A 16,655-nucleotide genomic window follows, 5' to 3' on the forward strand; every position below is an offset into this window, starting at 1 on the left:
CCCCCTGGCGCTCCCGGGTGGGGCGGGCAGGCTTCGCGGTCCGAAGGCAGCATCGTCCGCCCGGCCGGGCCTGGCATCGGAGGCACGTGGTGGGAGACGTGCCCCCACGCCCCACCCCAGACAACCACTGGTCTGCTTGCGGTCGGCAGCTTGTTTCCTGGAAGTTTACGGAAGCGGAACCGTCCGGCACATGCGCGTCGTCCCGCTAGTATCAGTCAGCAGGATCGCGGAGGCTCACCCACGTGGACCTCAGCGCCGTGTCCGGCTTCACTGTCAAGCACTTCCCATCACGTGGACGTGCCACGGTTGGTTTAGCGGGCCTCGGGGCCGTCTCCGATTTTTGGCTGTCACGAACAAGGCCGCGATGAGCCATCACGAGAAGTCTTTGAACGGACAGGTCTTCGTTTCTCTTGAGCACGTACCGGGGGTGACAAGGTCGGGTCATACGGGGGGAGGGGGGTGAGTAATGTTCTTGAAGCCGCCCAACTGCTCGCCAAGCACTTGCACCGTTCTGCATTCCCGCCAGCAGTGAGGTGGCTGCCCCGCATCCTCGCCCACCCCTGCGACGGGAGGTCTGCTCACTCTCGGCCGTCCTGGTTCGATGTGCGTGTCCCTGAAGACCAACGATGCCCAGCGTCTTTTCACGGACTTGGGTCTGTCACCCGTGAATCCTCTTTAGGGAGGCGTCTGTTCAAATCTTTTGCCTTTTTATTTGGAGCATTGGTCTTCTGTTACCGGAATATCGTTTGTGTAGGTTTCCGTTGCCACGTAACAAATCGCTACAGACTCAGTGGCTTAAAATAACACAGTGTGTTACAGTGCTGGTGGGCAGGGAGGGGACACGGCTCTCGCGGGGCTACAGTCGAGTGGCAGGCCGGCTGCTTCCTTCCCGGAGGCTCTGGGGGGGGAGAACCCGTTTCCTTCTCAGGCAGGTTGTTGGCCAACTCGGCTGCAGGGTTTTGCAGGCCTGAGGTCTGTCCCCTGCCAGCCGTGCGCCACACGCCCCTTCTAGGGACTGCTCGTCGCGGCGGAGGCACTTTCAAGTCCAGCGAGGTCAAGGCAGGCTGACCTTTAAAAGCTCACGTGGGTCCACCTGGATAACCCCGGACAATCCGGTCTCAAACTTTTCAATTCCATCTGCAAAGTCCCTCCTGCTGTAACATGTGATGCGGTCACGGGCTCCAGGGAGCAGGCCCTGGGCATCTCTGGGGGGGCCATTCTTCCACCTACCGCTGAAAAGCTCCCCGCATATTCTGGTTCTAAGTCCTCTGTCCGGCATGTGCGTTGAAATTCTTTCTCCCAGTCTGTGGTTTGCCTTTTTACTTTCCTAACAATGCTTAGTGAGGACTTAAAGGGTTTTAATTTTGAGGAGTCTGATTTATAATTATTTCTGTCCTATTAAAAAAATCTTGGCCATGGGGCGCCTGGGTGGCTCAGTTGGTTGAGTGTTCCACTTCCGCTCAGGTCATGATCTCATGGTTCATGAGTTCGAGCCCCACGTCGGGCTCTGTGCTAATGGCTTGGAGCCTGGAGCCTGCTTTGGATTCTGTGTCTCCCTCTCTCTCTGCCCCTTTCCTGCTCATGCTCTGTCTCTGTGTCTCAAAAATGAATAAACGTTAAAAAAAAAAAAAAAAAAAAAAACAACCTTGGCCAAATCCAAGGCCACTAAGACTTGCCTCCTGCGCTTCCAGAAGCTTTGTGACTTTAGGTCTTCCGTCCCAAGCTACTTTTTGTTCGTGGTACGAAGTAATGATAAAGGGTTTTTCTTTTTTTGCATAGGGCTCGCCATCTGTTCGGGCATCATTTGCTGAAAGGATCATCCTTTACCCACCGCACTGCCTCAATACCTCTGCTGAAAACCCCCTCCCCATAAATCTGTGGTCTCTCTCTAGACCTTGTACCACATCCCAGGGATCTGGGGGTGTCTGTCTTTGTGCCAACGACTCACTGTTGTGCCGTAAGTTTGTAATGTTCCTGGGGATCAGGCAGGAAAAGTCCTCCAGTTTTGTTCAGTTTTTCAAAGCCGTTCCGGCCATGCTGGGTCCTTTGTATCTCCATGTGAATTTTATTTTTTTGTTAAAAAATTTTTTAATATCGGGGCGCCTGGGTGGCTCAGTCAGTTAAGCCTCCGACTTCAGCTCAGATCATGATCTCACGGGTCATGAGTTTGGGCCCCGCATCAGGCTCTGTGCTGACAGCTCGGAGCCTGGAACCTGCTCCGGATTGGATTCTGTTGTCTCCCTCTCTCTCTGCCTCTCCCCCGCTTGTGCTCTGTCTCTGTCTCTCAAAAGTGAATAAATGTAAAAAGAAAAAAATTCGTTAAATGTTTATTTATTTGAGAGACAGAGCGCAAGTTGGGGAGGGGCAGAAAGAGAGGAAGACACAGAATCCAAAGCAGACTCCAGGCTCCGAGCCGTCAGCACGGAGCCCGTCGCGGGGCTCGAACTCACGGACTGTGAGATCATGACCTGAGCCGAAGCCGGACGCTCGACCGACTGAGCCACCCAGGTGCCCCTCCGTATCAGCTTTAGAATCAGCTTGTCGATTTTTTGCCAAAGTCTCTTGGTACTTTGATCGGGGCTGTGCCAGATCCGTGGAACAACGTGGGAAGAACAGACACCTAAGCGATCCCGACCCCTCTAGTCCCGTTACGACGGCGCCTCTCGTTTATGGACATTTTTCACAGCAACACTTTGTGGCTTTCAGGGCACAGATGCCACAGGTGCCAAACGTATCCCCAGTATTTCACTATCTGGTGCTACTGTAAACAGTGCTTAAGTCTCCCTCTCCAAGTGCTCACTGCTGGCCTGCAGGAATGCAAGTGAGTTCTGGGCACCGACCTCGTACATGGCCGTTCTCAACCGCTGGCTCTAGCAGCCCAGTGGCAGAGCCCTGAAACTTCCCACGTGAAGGAAAGTCTACGCAGACTTTTCTTCCTTTCCAAACGGATGCCTTTTACCCCTTTTCTTGCCTCACCACGCTGGCCAGAGCCGCAGTCTGTCGCTGGCTGTATGTGAGGAAAATCTGGTACCTTTATCCTCACTGGGTTCCCGAAAGCAGCTGGAACCGGACTCGCCTAGCCTTCCCGGCAGCTCTACGGGTTTTTGCCAGTGTGAGGCTCCTCTGGGTGCAAGGCCCCTGGGCTGTCCCGCCGGCGTTTGTGACGAACCACCTTTCCAGGTATCGCGTACGACACGGCTCTCTCTGCCCCTGGTAAGTCTTCCCAAAACCTCTGCCCAAGGTTCACCGTGGTCGGAGGGCTCCCGTGTGGCACGTTTCCCTTATTTCTCCACTCTCCGCTTACTCGCGCCTTTTGTGACTTCTTCGAAGCATGTGTAGCTGCGTCCTGTTTCGGGACCCGGTCGAGCCGTCTTTTATAGCCTGGGGCTCTAGGCTACTCTCCCCTCGCCTGTGCCCTGTTTAATTCTCGGGAAGGGTGTGGTGGCCCCCCCACCTGATTTTTAACGGAGACGTAGCTCCGTAGGAGTCACCCCTTCGAAACGTGACCGCTCAGTGACGTCCACCACGCTTACAGAGGCGTGCAACCGTTACCACGGTCCGACTCCTCAACGTTTTCATCCCCCCAAAGCACGCGCTCCCCGGTCAGGAAAACCACCACCTGAGTTCTGTCTGATGCAGCCATCTGGGACGTTTCACGGAAGTGGGATCGCACAGCATGTGGCCCTCGGCGAGCGGGTGTCGACATCACACCCCTCTGGATGGCCACGTAATACTCCTCACGCGCGGTGACTGCACTTGCCGGTCGGTGGAGGTTCGGGTCATTTCCACTTTTTAGCGAGCAACGGCTAAAACTGGCAGCTGAACGTCTGAATGTTCAATGTCGAATGCTGAACGGCTTTCAACATCCCGTCTGGCCGGGCACACCGGCCCCCTTGCTTCTCTCAACGTTCGGCTGCCAAGGGACACCGCTAAACCCACGTGGGCCGTGACACTCGTGCCCCGGCTGCCCCCCCAACACCCCCTAACCCCCTCACAGCGATGCAAGCACAGTGGCTCCCCCACACCCCTCCCAGCACTCCCCCCCACCCCCAGTCCACATTCCGGAAAGCTGCCTAAGGCAGAACTACCCCCTCAGAGAGAGAGAACATTTTCGTTGCTCCCACTGGTCAGGGCCAGGCTGCTTTCCCACTGACAGCACACCACAGATGTTCCCACGCCCTCGCCACACTCAGGGTCGTCGTTAAATCTTTCCTGGCCGCACGTCATGCCCGAATCACCTGCGAGGTTGAAGGTTTTCCTGTGTTTTGCTAGTTGTTCTCTTTCCTAGACGGCATCTGAGTTCGGCTTCTCACGTGTCTCTCCTTCTGGCTTGCTTCCGGCCGTCCCCTCCCCGAGCCACGGACGAGGCCCCGCGTGCTCCCCTCCCTCCTCCACCCACACCGCGCTTGTTAAGCCAGAAACACTACGGCTGCTGACAAATCCTTCCCTCCAGCTGCTCGCCCGGGGCTCCCGCTCCTGGTGCGCAAACCCAGGGCCAAGCTGGAGTCGAGGATCTACGGTCTCTTCTGCCGAAGCCCCTCCCTCCCGACCGCGAGAAGTGGGATCCGGCGCCCGGCACGGCGGCTGCTTCCTGGCTGCACGTGGCCGGGGCTGTGGTGTCGCGGTCTCCACTGCCGGCACATAAGCGCCCTGCACGCGCTGCATCGGACCCTGTGCGGCCCCGCTCCAGGACGGGAGCTCGTCGGGAAGTTCCTTCCACACGCCACACGACGGTGATGCCCGGGGTCGGAGTCGCCGGGCGAACTTTAGGAACATCTCAAGCTCCCCACAACCGTGGACGTTCAACTGCTACCATCTCGACCCGCCTGGGGAGGTCTGCACAGGCGGGCTGTATCACCACTTCCGTTCACCAACAGAGACAGAAAGCAGAGTGAAGCGACCCGACCTGTCGCCCAAGATCGCACAGCACGTTACTAGAAGAGCCGGTGGCACCTGAAGAGATATAAACCTGGGGGGCACCTGACTGGCTCAGTCGGTGGAGCATGCAACTTTTGATTTCGGGATGGTGACAAGCCCCAGGCCGGGTATGCAGATTGCTTCAAAAAGAAGTATTAAAAAAAAAAACAAATTAAGAGTCTATGGGAAAAGTTTTAAACGTTTAATGAAAAAAACTCCAAGCATTATTTACACGTGGGTAAGAAAAGAACACCGAGGGCTCGCCTGTCCCGGGGGCTGTCGCCAAGCTCACACAAACCCCATCACCCGGAAACCGCCCCCGCACACTTCCCGACAGCGGCACGAGGTGGGCGACGGTCGCCAGCTCGTCAGCGCGGCGGGTTCCTCAGATCAGGTCAGCCACTGAGGGACAGAAAGGCACGTGTGAAGGAAGGATGCAAACGGGGTGCCAACGTGTAAACTGAGCTACAGGCTCACAACGTATTCTAGACACAAACAAGACGGGAGGGGGAGGGCAAAGGGGACGGCGAGGGCGGGTGCCACACGTCCTGGCGGGCAGGCCGGCTCACCGTTCATGGGCATCTCGTCGATCTGGGTGGAGTAGTACTGCTCGATGTCTCTCAGGATACGGATGTCGTCGTTCTTCACAAAGTTGATGGCCACCCCCTTCCGGCCGTAGCGGCCCGAGCGCCCGATTCTTCGAGGGCAGAGCAAAACCCCTTCAGTACACACGGCAGGAAAGGGGAGGGGACACCCGCCAACGGGAGGCCCACGGGAAGCCCCCCCCTACCTGTGTATGTACAACTCTCTGTTATTGGGCAGGTCGTAGTTAATGATGAGGGACACCTGAGGGACGTCCAAGCCCCTGGCCCAGACGTCCGTGGAGATGAGCACACGGCTGCAACGAGAGAAGGTGCTTGAGGCAACCACCCCAGTCACGAAAGCTTAAGACTGGCGACGGGCGGAAAACACGTCAGGTCACGCTCACACCGGCCCCCCTGCGGGCGTGCAGCGTCAGGGGCGGCACCGGAAAGACCTGTCCACGAAGGGCCTCGCGTCTGTGGTTGTGCTCAGTTCACGCTCACCGTCTGATAAAGAGAGTTCTGGTAGCTTCTGCTGCACTACGTTTAACTGTTTGAACCCAGTCCCGTATCAACAACTGGGAAAGACGACTTACTTCCGCCTAGAGGGGAGTCAGGGCTGGTGGCCTCTGGACCTTGGCGCAGGCTTTACAGCGTGTTCAAATTTGAAATGCAACTCACAGTGCTCTGTCCTGCAGCCAGGGCAGGATCGGACATGCCACGGGCCGCCACGTCCAATACCGAGGCCACCAGCCCGCCTACCCATCGAGCACGTGCAGCGCGGCTGGCCCGGAATGAGATACTCTTTAAAGTGCAAAATACACACAGGATTTTCAACGCTCAGTACAAAAAAAGCAAAAAACACCTTAATTAGTATTTTTAACGCTACATATTGCGAATGTTGAAATGACATGCCCCGTTGAGTCAAATATCGTGTTAAAAATCAACCTCACCTGTTTCTTTTTGTCTGTTTTAACACGGGTACTAGGAAATCTCAGATGTGGCCTGAACTATACATTTCTATTGGACGTCGCTGGTCTAGAAGCATTCAAGTTAAGGGACAGCAACACAGAAGAACGGAGTTCAAAACAAAACGGGGAGGTGTCACTGCCCCATAATCACCTACAACCGCAGCCCCAGAGGGAGAGATCAGGAGCCCAGCCACACGGCGGGGCAGGAAGCCGGACAGCAGCCCAGCAGGAGGAAAGACCAGAGCCGCACGGACACATCAGAGCAGGAGCCGCCGAGACAGCGAAAGACAAGCGGGGGTGGGGGGTGGGGCAGCACTGAGACCGCAGGCGACCTCCCAGAATTCTATCTCAGCAAGTTTCTCCTTCGAGATAAACACTTCTAGACAAACTAAAACGGACACTCTGTCATTGGGTCACTGGCAGCCCCAAACCAAATAGGTAAAGACATTCTTCAAGGAGAAGGACATCCATCCCAGACAGAAGTCCAAAGACAAAAAGTAAAATGATAGTATGCGTCCGAACGTATGTACGTTTTGTCACATAAAGCAAAGGCGTCCTGTGCAGTTTGTGATATTAGAAAACACGCGACCACCACCACCGCTTTCTAGAAACGCAGGGGTCACTGAAGCCTCTGGTCTCTGCGGGAGCAGGGACGAAGGCCCACGTGCCGATCACAACAGATGTGGAGGATGGAGGCACAGAGCGCTACACTCCCTCGGGAGAAAAGGAAATGGGGAAAAGGAATGAGGATATGAAATCCAAAACCAGGGCACCTGGGGGCTCAGCCGGCTTAAGCGTCCGACTCTTGATTTCTGCTCAGGTCATGGTCTCACGGAAGCCCCACATCAGGCTAAGCACTGAGCACGAAGCCTGCTTAAGATTCTCTCTCTCTCTCTCTCTCTGCCCCTTCCCTGCATGTGCCCATGCTCTCTCTCAAATGAATTTTAAAAAAAGGAATCAGAAAAAGAGCATGAGAGGTAAACGCACTGATGAGATGATTAACTCAAACATAGTTTCGTCGGCACGAAACAACACGGGACGAACTGCATCCCAAGACAGCGATCAGCATTCTAACGACGGAGAAAACCAACCAGAAGCCACCGCGAGCCATGTGCACAGCGCACACCTGCAGCTTCGGGCGGCACACGGAGTGGGGGCGGGGCGCGCGAGGGGACCCAGTGGGGACACCCACCCCACAAGGCGGCCGGGCCGGCCTCACGGCAGGACTGCCGACAGGCAGCATTACTACGGACGGAGGGACGCTTCTGTGATGAAGGCTAACCCTGCAGAAACCCAACAACTCTGAACTGGTCGGCACGACGGCCTCAGGACCCATCGAGGACACGTCGAGGACACACAGAACTCAGAGCTGCACCCACAGCTCCCTCGCTGCTGCGGAGACAGTAAAGAGAAACAGAGGGGAGGGTGCGGAGGGTCCGAAACGCAACCGGCAACCGAGCCTCCGGGGCACGGCGACCACGGGGCGCTCGGCCTGTGCACACGCGCACGGGGCATCTAGAAGTGAGCGTGTGCCGGGCCGGCAAGCAAACCTGGGTACACGCTACAAGGAACGACGCCACATGCTCTCCGACCACAGCGGTACTCGGCTAAGACCCCAACACAAAAGCACCACCGGAAAACCTCCTTACTCGGCAGTGAAGACCCCTACCCGCCCCCCACCCCCAAGGTGATGGTGGCTCCCCCCAGCCTAGTGCCCCCGCAGGGCTGCCCACACCCACACCCACGCCCAGGAGGCAGGAGGGCACGGTCTGGGGCCGGAAGTGGCGCCGACCCACCTGGCGCCGGACCGGAACTCCTTCATGATGGACTCACGCTCCTTCTGCGGCATGTCGCCGTGCATGGACGATACCGTGAAGTTGGCCTCTCGCATCTTCTCCGTCAGCCAGTCCACCTGCAGGGCAAAGCAGCAGCCACCAGCGTAAGCTCAGAAACAGACCGGGGCGCGTGCCGCGGACCTCAGCTCAGTCGTCCGCGGAACCAACGTGAACGCTCAGCGCCGGGGCCCTTAACACGCGGATCGATCACGGGGCGCCTGGGGTTTGGCTCAGCGGGCTGAGTGTCTGACTTCGGCTCAGGTCGCGATCTCACACGTTTGTCTGGGTTCGAGCCCCGCGTCGGGCTCTGCACTGACAGCTCAGAACCTGCTTGGGATCCTGTCCCCCCTCTCTGCTCCTCCCCTGCTTGCTCTCTCTCAGAATAAACCTTTGGGGGGAAAAAAAAAAACCACCTCAGAGGAATCTTTACTAGACGTGTGGGAAATGTTTGCCCAGCACATATCGGGGCAAAACTCCTCTTACTGGTTCTGTGTACGTTTCTCAAGGGAAAAAGAAGGCCGTCTCTCACTATTCTCATTTGAAGCTTAAATTCAAATCTTCTCTGGAAGGTGGCCGACTCCTGGCTGTCTGGTCCACCTGCATGACAGCGTCACTTGGGAGCCTAAGAAAACCCAGGCCCAGGGCCCCGCCTAAAGCCAATGACGTTCGTGTGTCCAGTCCTGGGACCAGCGTGAACACGTCCGTACAGCTTCCCTGGCCACGCCCGCCCGTCCCCTTCTGAGCCACCACGGGCAAGGTCTGGGCTGCGTCCCAAAGAGAACCAAGTTCAGTTTTTGCCACGAGAACACTGAAGAGCTAAGGTGGCTACGTACCTTCCGTTTGGTGTTACAGAAGATGACCGCCTGAGTGATGGTCAGCGTGTCGTACAGGTCACACAAGGTGTCGAATTTCCACTCTTCCCTCTCCACCGCTACAAAAAACTGCTTGATGCCTTCTAGGGTCAGTTCATCGCTGGAGGACAAAGGCACGTCCCGGGAACTCATTCCTCCACCAAGATTTCAGGGCGCACACCAGCCACGCACCGTTCCCGGTGCCGGCCCGGCCCGCGGCGGCCCCTACCCTCCCGGGGGCCAGCACCTCTGCTGCACGGGCCCGACCAGCCTGCGCCTTCAACAACTTGCACCTCGTATTGCACATTTCGCTCCCACGGCAATGATGGACAAATACCGCCAGCTAGCTCGTAAATTTGGAATCGCAGAGCCAAAAGAGAAGGCCCGTCGCGAAAGCTTTTTTTTTTTCTCACATCCAACATGGGGCTCGAACTCACAACCCCAAGATCAAGAGTCCCACGCTCCACTAACTGAGCCAGCCGGGTGCCCCAAAGCTGGCTTTTCAAAAAAGAATACAAGAAACACTTTACACGTTTTCAGACCCAAACACCAGCTACGTGGCCTGTGGCTGCGGCACCCGAGGCGCGGGGCGTGCTTACCGCTTCACCAAGATGCGGATGGGGTCCGTCATGAACTTGTTGGTCATCTCCAGGATTTCGTGAGGCAGCGTGGCGCTGATGAGCACCACCTGTGTGGCCGGGGGCAGGTACCTGTACACGTCGTAAATCTGCTCCTTGAAACCTGGGACAAAGGAGGAGACGCGGAGAATTCTGAAGGCCACGCGCTTGGACACAGAGATCGCGGATGTGAGGCATAAGGTTTCACAAAGAATGTCTTTCGCAGAGCCGGGAAATCCACACACCCCTCTCTGCCGTCTCTGGGGGTCGTGGCCCCACCCTGACAGGCCCGGATGCCAGCCGTGAGGAGCAACAGAAGCCCCGGCCCTGGGTCGCCTAAGACCTCAGACGCCTGCTGGCGGTCACCGCTGCTGTCGGGCTGCTGTGAGGATGTGCGTACGACGTGGCCAGATCTGCCACGTTTTAAGAGAAACCAGAGATCCGGATTCGGACAGAACAATCTCCCGCATACGTGGGATCCTTAGGGGTGTATGTCACCCGTCAACCACACCTCGACTGGTGGGACCTGGCCCACGGGCCACCGCACCGCGACCTCCACTGCCCCGGGCAGGACGGGGTCAGCAGGCGAGCCCGTGAGAATGCCCGCACGGGGGGTCCCGGCCTCCAAAGGCCCCTTAACAGACCGCGAAGTCGTGACCCCACAAATGACAGAGCCCAAGACCTGCGTTTCTAGCAAACCCCCAGATGACACAGACGCCGTCCGTCTGGAGACCTCGCTGTGCGAACGGCCACCCGAGGGGCCGCCTGCGAGGAGCCGCCCACAGGCGACGCTTCCTCAAACGCTAAGGAAGCTGCCCGAGTGCACAGCGGTCACCGCGCCGTCCCCTAGAAGAGCAGGACCTCCGGACAGAGGGGCGCGGGGACAGCTCCTCACGCAGCAGGAGCCCCACAGGCCCGAACACCGGGAAGACCGGCGGGAACCGCACCTCAGCCACTGCGTCTGTCACCCGGTGACCCCCCCGGTGCGGGGGCAGGGACTGAGGGGGGGGTGTGTGCAGGCAGCGGAGGCGTGGACACACGGAGAGGCGCTCTAACGGGCGCTGGACCCAAAGCATCTGTCAGGTCCCATTTCCCTGTCACCGTACTGACACCACAGCCGCCACCACCGAGGGGGGCGTCACATATCTGTCCTCAGACGTTTTGATAGAAACACGTGAAAATCCTAAAGGGTACGCGTGAAATCTAAAAATTTACTTTAAAACGTAACTGGGAAAAAGATCAGCCTACGAACCTGGGTGGCTCAGTTGGTTGAGCGTCTGACTCTTGGTTTCTGCTCAGGTCATGATCTCACGATTTGTGGGATCGAGCCTCGCATCGGGCTCTCTGCGGTCAGCACAGAGCCTGCTTCAGATCCTCTGTCCCTGTCCCTCCCGCCCCCCATCCCTCCCCTACTTGCTTGCTGGCACGAGCTCTCTCAAACGATATTTTTTTAATGTTTATTTCTGACAGAGAGACAGAGCATGAGTGGGGGAGGGGCAGAGAGAGAGGGAGACATAGAATCGGAAGCAGGCTCCAGGCTCCAAGCTGCCAGCACAGAGCCCGACGTGGGGGCTGGAACTCACGAACCGTGAGATCCTGACCTGAGCGGAAGTCGGACGCTCAACCGACCAAGCCACCCAGGCGCCCCTCAAAAAATAAATATTAAAATTCTTTTAAAAAGGGGGGCAGCTGGGTGGCTTTGTCGGCTGGGGTCCAACTCAGTTTCAGCTCAGGTCATGATCTCACCATTTGTGGGCTCGAGCGGGACTGTGTGCTGATGACACAGAGCCTGCTTGGGATTCTGTCTCCCTCTCTCCCTCTCTCTCTGCCCCTCCCCTGCTCGCTCTCTATCCCTCTCCCGAGACAATTACGTAAACATTGAAAAATATCTAATAAGATAAATTTAAATCGAAATAAGAAAGTAAAAGCCTAGACAATCAATAGGACAGCTAGCTAAAGAGATCACAGAACCTCTAGACAACACAACATGCTGTTACCAGAAACCCAGACTCCCTGTCACAGCCGCCAGGGCCCCACGGGGCACAGCAGGCATCTCTACGCGCCCCGCCTTGACCGCGCGCCTCCCCACCTGCGCCAGCCCCGGATGCGCAGGGAGCGGTGGCACAGCGGTCCCTTCCCCACCGCGGGAAGGACAGGGTGCAAGTTCTATGTTCGTAGTCGCGCCCGGGCCGAGTGTTTCTGCTCACGCGGAGAACGCTTGTGTCAGCTGCAGGTTTCCACCTCGTGCTGTGAAAACGTAGTTAAACGTTGGGAGGAAATTATGCTCTTGCTCATACCTTTATTCAACATTTCGTCAGCCTCATCCAAAACCAACATCTTGATAGCGCGCGTCCTCAAACTTCTGCGCCGAATCATGTCTACGGAACCACAGTTAAAAATAATTAGACCTCAAGGGACACCTGGGTGGCTCAGACAGTTGAGCGTCCGACTTCGGCTCAGGTCATGATCGCATGGTTCATGGATTCAAGCCCTGCGTCGGGCTCTGTGCTGGCAGCTCGGAGCCTGGAGCCTGCTTCGGATTCTGTGTCTCCCTCTCTCTCTGCCCCTTCCCCGCTCACATTCTGTGTGTCTCTGTCTCTCAAAAATAAACGAACATTAAAAGAAAGAAAAGAAAAGAGATAATTAGACCTCAGGCTACAAGGAAAGGGCCAGCCGTTCTGGCTGTTCTTCACAATTTTCACGGCATCTCAGAGACCTCTGTCCACCTCCTACACGTCACCCATGTGCAAAACTGTGACGCAGCATGGCAACGGGAAACAGTCCCAGGCGGTTTAAACGCCACTTGCGAACCCTGTTGGGTGCGTGACTTTTACAGACAGAAGCGCTTACCAAAGACACGCCCGGGGGTGCCGGCGACGACGTGCTGCCCATAGTCCAGCTTCCTGATGTCCTCCCCCACATTGGTGCCCCCGATGCAGGCATGGCACTGGACGTTCATGTAGTCACCCAGCGCAAGCAGGCCCTGAATTCAAACGAGGCTCACGTTCGTGCAAAGTCAGAGACCTCGCAGTGTTCCCAAAACGAAGGTAATTTCTACTCCAACGTAAGATGACCACCGAGTCATTTATTCTATTATTTACACCATAAAGCTACAAAAAGACCCACTCTCCCCCTTCTACTCTTTTCTGTGCCAAAATGAAGTCATTTTGCTGGCTTATTAGTACAAAAGCAGTACATTTCAATTACAAAATGCCCCGGAAACACATAAAACTCATAATCCTAGCCCCCCAGAGACAGTATTAACTTCTTAACGTGTATCGAGTGTTTATAGTGTTTTAAGTATAAAAGTTACAACTGCTTAACTAAAACGAATCTTTTTCTGAGAAAAATTACAATTCTAAAACTGCAAAAAGCTAGGGGAAACACACCAGCAACGTTAAAAATGATTTAAAACATCAGAAATTCACGTCACAAATGTTAGGGATCAGGAAATAAAATTAGAGGAAACCAAAAAACAGGATTAGATTCAACCAACCAGTCAGCCTTTGACCACTGAATGAGAAAGCAATACTTGCAAATACGGCACCGCCTCCCTGGGTCTCACCTTCTGGATCTGCACAGCTAACTCCCTCGTTGGAGCCAAGATCAAAGCCTGGGTTTCACGAACCTGGTAAAATAATGTGTCAGAAAACAGAGAGTCCTCAGTATTTTCGAGGTATACTAGTTCAGCGCAGACCTCTTGGCAATGTTATCTCACGTCAACCGCACATTAGACCACACGTCTAACAGAGGTAAACGAACCCGAATGTGAGTTCAAGCATGAACCCAGCAATCACGGGGTTTACCAGGCAGGACTGTGGCTTGCAGACAAGAATGTCCACTAATATATCTCTCGGTTTAAACGACAAGGAATTGATGACACAGTATTAGCTCTCATGTGAGTACACACCTAAGAACCTCTTAAGAAATCAGTTGAGTCGGTACGACCAAATAGACATTTTTCAAAGCTGCCCTTTTTGAACTGCAGTTAGAGGAAAAAAGGAAGGATTTCCTAGGAGTTGCAAATTACCTGAATATCCAAACACTGGAGGACCGAAATGCTGAACGTGGCGGTTTTGCCTGTGCCAGACTGAGACCTGTTCGAGAAAACACAGACCGAGGGTGTAGAACGGGCTCCCTGCTCCCACTCACGGCACCCCCACCATGGCATTACCCCCAGGGGCAGGTGCAGGAGCACCTGGGCAGCTTCTGAGCAGGAGCCCCACCTCCCGGAGCAGACCAGTGCCTCAACCGAAGGGCGGGGGCTCTGCGGGGTCACCAAGGGAGATCAAGTGTTACAGGTGGCAGAAAAGGAGAGATTCCCCTTTATAGAAACGTAATTCTTTTCTGTAATTTTGGACTAAAACCAGCCTCCAAAAATAATTCATCTTGTAACCAAGTCTTTAAGAATAAGGCAAATGGGGGATAAAGCCATTAAGAGAGTATTATAAACCATTCCACACGCCAACTGATAGGTAAGGCTGGCTAAAAATATGACGGCTTTCTAGACAGGACAGGACAGGAAAAGAAAAAACAGGAAAAGAAAAAGGACAGGAAAAGAAAAAAACAAGACACCCTGTGGATTAAAGTCAAGGAAAGGGTGAAAAATGGTCCTCCCAAAGCACTCTCTGCACTGGGCTGACTGGAGCCTAACCCCGTTTGGGGCCAGTGACGTACTGAGCGATGACGTCTCTGCCTTTAATTATCTGCTTGATGGCTCGCTGCTGGATGGCTGACGGTTTTTCAAAACCTGCAGAAAGAAACAAAGTTAGTTCTAACCACACACTGGAAGCTCCTCGGTATCCTTGTTTAAGCCCTCACCCCCACCCCTCCTAACCCCAAGTCCAACATACGGAAGCTCTCAACAAACAGCTGGTGAATGAACCGGGCTGAACCATGTTTTTATACTAACGTGGATCTCATTTGTACAAAATCCTTATTTAAAAACACCGTTGCAGAATACAGAGACCTCAGTTAGATTACCAAGACCCCCCAAAAAGTTAACGGTGGCACTCCCGGACCCTGGGCGGGGGCTCACCTTTGACTCCCAATTCTTTCTGTGCTATTTACAGTCACTTGCAGAGCTATTCTTTGCGTTACTGTTTGAACTACAAGGAAGGGAAATAAGTCCAGTGGCTCTGCAGCCGCCCCTCTTCCCTCTCCGTATCGGTGTGCATGCTGCCCAAGTGTCTACACTGCATTTACTCTACTGCCTGGGTCTTTCTGCGGGGTCCACACTGTGCCCCTTCCACTCACGGTGCAGCTATACAAACTAGGACACCATCCCCTCTACGTGACTGTTACCGGGGAACGAGGCTACTCGGAAGGCGTAAAAGTATTTTCCAAGTAAACAAAACTTTATGTACAAAAAAAAAATTTTTTTTAATTTGGGGCAGTCTTTTAAAATACAGTACAACTTCCATTTGACATAAAAACTATAATAGACGACTTAAAACCCTCATCGTGACCAAGCACGTGGCTGGGAAACTAAAAACGGTGTTTGGGGCAGGGATGTCCCGGCTGTCCGGAGGCAGGCAGGACTGTCAGCCTCGCAGCAGGCGGGGATGCGCTGGCACTTGTCACCTCCCATCCCCTCAGCACCCTCTTTGCTGCCTAAACTGCCAGAACATCAAGGACTGCTGGGTGAATGACAGCCCAGTCCCAGGCGTTAAACACAGATGCTGATCACTCCCATCTGCACTGCCTCCCCACCTCAACTCTTCCCAGCTCGGGCAACTGCCTCCCAACATCTCCAACTGGATGGCTTACAAGCCCCTGAGATTCACCTCGCCCAGGACAGAACTCCCGACTCTGCCTCCCTCCAGGGCTCCCCAGCTAAGCAAACAGCACCACCACCCACCTCTGCTGCTCACATCCAACCCATCGCCACCGCAACACCATCACCTCTCCCCTGCCTCCTCTCCAGCCTCACCTCTCACCTCCCCTTAAATCCAGACTCCCAAAATAATCTCTGTACCTGCAAATCTGACCCCTGCTTAAAACCCTCCAAAGGCTTCCCACTGCACTTAGAAATAAAAAACTCTTCATCACCTCACACAGCACGCTGTAAGATCTGGCCCTGTCTGCCCCTCCAAAGTCGCCCCTGGGCTCCCACCACAGGAGGCTTCTTTCTGTGCCTGGAACGCACGGACTCAGTACCGCACGGTCCTGGCACCAGCCCTTCCCTCTGCCCGGTCCTCTCACGACGGGCTCCTTAATCCAGACCTCAGTTCAAACAGTAGCCCCACTACTCCCCCTGCTCCCTGCGTCACAGCCATCACCACTGCCTGAACCAGCCTCGGGTCTAGGCACGAGCCTGCCGGATTCACTGCCAAACCCTTAGCGCCCAGAGCAGCGCGGGTCCCTAGCACCTACTAGGTACAAGCCCGTTATCCGACGCATGAACGGCTCCCAAGTGCCCGGGAAGACTTCTCAGCCTTCGCTGGACCCGGCACCGTGCTGTGCACCGAGGACGACGCGCCGAAGCCTCCGACACCGACACGGCGGGGCCGCGGCATGCTGGGCCCCGGGACTCCCTCCCGGCCGCGCCCCCGCCCTCGCCGCCCGGCCACCCCGCGGCCCCCGACCGTAGGCGTAGATGCCGCGCAGCAGGTCTTCCCGCAGGCCCATGGTGTCGAACGTGGGCGTCACGTCCACCTCCTCGCTGGTCTCGAATTCCACTTTGGTCATGTCCTCCTCTTTGAGCAGCCGCTTCCGCGCCGAGCCCGAGGTCGCCATCGTGGCCGTGGCCGCCATGATCCCGAGTCGGCTGAGAGCGGGGCGCGCGCCGCAGCGGAAAGCGGAAGCAGGGCCCCGCGCCGCCGGCGCCAGGAACTGACGCCACCGCGCGCGTGCGTACGAGCGTGCGTCGGGGCCGCGTCTC

At 55.7% G+C, this 16,655-nt stretch overlaps 1 protein-coding gene across 1 annotated transcript; it reads right to left on the minus strand.

Annotated features, from left to right (window-relative positions):
• Positions 1 to 5,098: 5,098 nt before the first annotated feature.
• Positions 5,099 to 16,586, minus strand: EIF4A3 (eukaryotic translation initiation factor 4A3). The gene is made up of 12 exons (XM_025927568.2): positions 16,360 to 16,586; positions 14,450 to 14,522; positions 13,803 to 13,869; positions 13,338 to 13,400; positions 12,623 to 12,755; positions 12,070 to 12,150; positions 9,755 to 9,896; positions 9,138 to 9,276; positions 8,266 to 8,381; positions 5,708 to 5,815; positions 5,487 to 5,614; positions 5,099 to 5,319 (listed from the first exon to the last, which is right to left on the minus strand). Exons 1-12 carry the CDS (start codon positions 16,526 to 16,528, stop codon positions 5,303 to 5,305), a joined length of 1,236 nt encoding a protein of 411 aa, XP_025783353.1. The 5' UTR covers positions 16,529 to 16,586; the 3' UTR covers positions 5,099 to 5,302.
• Positions 16,587 to 16,655: the final 69 nt, after the last annotated feature.

The sequence above is a fragment of the Puma concolor genome, chromosome E1, assembly GCF_028749965.1.
Source record: "Puma concolor isolate L17-30 chromosome E1, mPumCon1.1.hap2, whole genome shotgun sequence".
Classification (NCBI taxonomy): domain Eukaryota; kingdom Metazoa; phylum Chordata; class Mammalia; order Carnivora; family Felidae; genus Puma; species Puma concolor.